Raw genomic sequence first — 2,500 nt, 5'->3', positions numbered from 1 at the left:
GATCCTACTTTGTGGTTCATTAATTCAACTTTTCCTACTAAACACCAATTTTATCGATAGTCTCAGAAATCTGATACTTTTTATAAAAAAAATAATCAGTAACCATGCTCTACATTTTTTTTTTTACTTTCCAGTTTCTTCAATCAAACAGCCTGGTTGCTGGATGAAGATCCTACTTTGTGGTGCATTAGTGCCTGGAATGACCTGAGCAGCCTTCACATAGCCCACGATCCTCGCCTCCTGAGAAGGGTAGAAACACTTCCTGGTCTTGGCTGGATGATAACAAGGAATGTAGCACAGGAGCTACTTTCGAAATGGCCATCAAGAAATAAGGTCAGTCTCATTTATTAAGCTTTTTTTTTTGGGGGGGGGGGGGGTTGATTAGGAGGAATAGGGTACTTTAAGCAGACGAGAAATCTGGTAATGTCCCAGGCTGGTGAACGCCAGACTGGGGTTCGAGTCCCGTTCAAACTATTTAGCTTTTTAGATTTTTCTTAAAAAATTATGAATTATGTTGCATCATGTGAAGGCATCTAATTGGGTAAGAGGCCTGGTGTGGACCTTTGGATACTCAACATCCTAAATACACAAGGACACTTTGGATTTTTGTTATATTTATATAAAAAAAATACTGATGAATCTCCGGTATTAGAAGTCAGGGAAAAACTTTATATAAGTGAATAAAAACTATACATTATCAGAGTGCAAAAGGTTGTTTATTATTTATCAAATATCTTTGATATTACAGTGATGTCATTTAGCAAAAAGAAAGGTGATTAAGCCAATAGCAAATAAATGGTTTTATTTGTAACATTCAGGGTAAAAAGAGACTCTGTAAAACGTTAACATTTTTGACATCACATTGTTTCTCTAGTCATGATGGCAAGTGTACCAATACCGAAGATTCATATCTTATCTTCCACAGGAACACGACTGGGATTTATGGGCTAGAAGCCAAGACGTCATGAATGGACGAGAATGCGTTGTGCCAGATGTAGGACGAACTTTTCACTTTGGTCTCAGTGGAGCGCATTCTCCTGGCCTTCTGCATGTGGCCTTCTTCTCAGGTAGACCAGTTCCGTCAGTCTCCTACGTGGAACTTCATAACATTCACAGGTTGTAAAACCATAACCATTGTTCTCTTGTCTTGGGTAGTGCCATCGCCTCTGTACCATGGTCTTACATTGTCTTGGATTAGAGTTCTCTCTCTCGAGGGTACGCTTGGGCACACTATTCATCTGATTTCTCTTCTTGTTTTTTTTTTTTTTTCTTTTTTAAGTTTTTATAGTTTATATGGGAAATGATTGTTTTGGTGTTGTTACTGTTCTTGAAATGCTCTATTTTTCATTGCTTCCTTTCCTCACTGGGCTATTTTCCCTGTTGGAGCCCCTGGGCTTATACCATCCTGCTTTTTCAACAATGGTTGTTGCTTAGCAAATAATAATAATAATAATAATAATAATAATAATAATAATAAGGATTTCACTCTATACTAGTGATAATGTTAAATCACAGGCTGTTCACGCATTGTGTTGTTGTTTATTTAGAGCAGATATGACGTAATATGAGGAAACTGCATGTGCATGATTGAGTTTCAGAGCTGTTAACATTAAACGCACGCTGTTAAAAAGAACTCGTAATTTCAATCGGAAATTCTATGTAAAAATATAGTTCTCAGCCGTATTTCAGTAAAATACAGGCTACCGTAATTTTTTACCCTACTTTGTTATCATCTTTTACTATTTAGTGACCATAATATCACTCCTTTACGTCTATATATCCGTTTTCAAAACGGTAAAAATCCTGGAATAAATGTTGTCAGGCATTTAACGTTTTTTAATGCAAATTTTTAATATTGCAGTATCATTTTAGATTTAACTGACCCTAATGATAAGAATTTTACTCGATACTGATTATAATGTTGAATATTTGGAAAATGAAAAGCAATGAGTTACATTAATTAACTTCAAATGAAACGTATAGACAAAGAATACGGCTATTTCTCATCATAATGGACAGCGTAAATAACTGCTTGTAATTCATTAACTGAATTTGAATGTTCAATTACTTTTACAGGCTATTTTCTCTACTAAATAAATACTTGATAAGATTTTCTTCTGCACGGCAAAATATGCCAGCATCATTTTCATTTTCGAAATGTCATAGTAATTGATTTAGAAATATAAATTGATTGATTTATTTTGATAGATTCTAATGACATGGGAGGAATTCAGACCAGATGCCACTGGAAACAAAATTTGCTGTACAGATCGTCTCTGTTATTAAAAATCTATATGTAACGTCCAGAAGGCTTTAGGCTTAGCAGACTGGAAAGTTGCTTCCAAATTCAAAGTCCGGACATTTATTCAAGGATTTTTACCGTTTTTAAAACGGATATATTGACGTAAAGGAGTGATATTACGGTCAGCAACCAGTAAAATATAAGAACAAAGTATGGTAAAATTACGGTCGCCTGTTTTTTATTGGAATACGGCTGAGA

The 2,500-nt window shown here is 35.0% G+C and overlaps 1 protein-coding gene across 1 annotated transcript in view; it reads left to right on the top strand.

Moving 5' to 3' along the window:
• Positions 1–2,500, top strand: part of LOC137655503 (protein O-linked-mannose beta-1,2-N-acetylglucosaminyltransferase 1-like) — a 37,378-nt gene that overhangs the window by 16,527 nt on the left and 18,351 nt on the right. Inside the window, exons 10-11 of the mRNA XM_068389401.1 lie at positions 135–333; positions 926–1,116. Coding sequence (XP_068245502.1) covers positions 135–333; positions 926–1,116 — 390 coding nt within the window. The remainder of the gene's footprint in view (positions 1–134; positions 334–925; positions 1,117–2,500) is intronic.

The sequence above is a fragment of the Palaemon carinicauda genome, chromosome 16 (assembly GCF_036898095.1).
Source record: "Palaemon carinicauda isolate YSFRI2023 chromosome 16, ASM3689809v2, whole genome shotgun sequence".
NCBI lineage: Eukaryota > Metazoa > Arthropoda > Malacostraca > Decapoda > Palaemonidae > Palaemon > Palaemon carinicauda.
The sequence above is the reverse complement of the archived record's forward strand: the minus strand, read 5'-3'. Positions and strand labels throughout refer to the sequence as shown.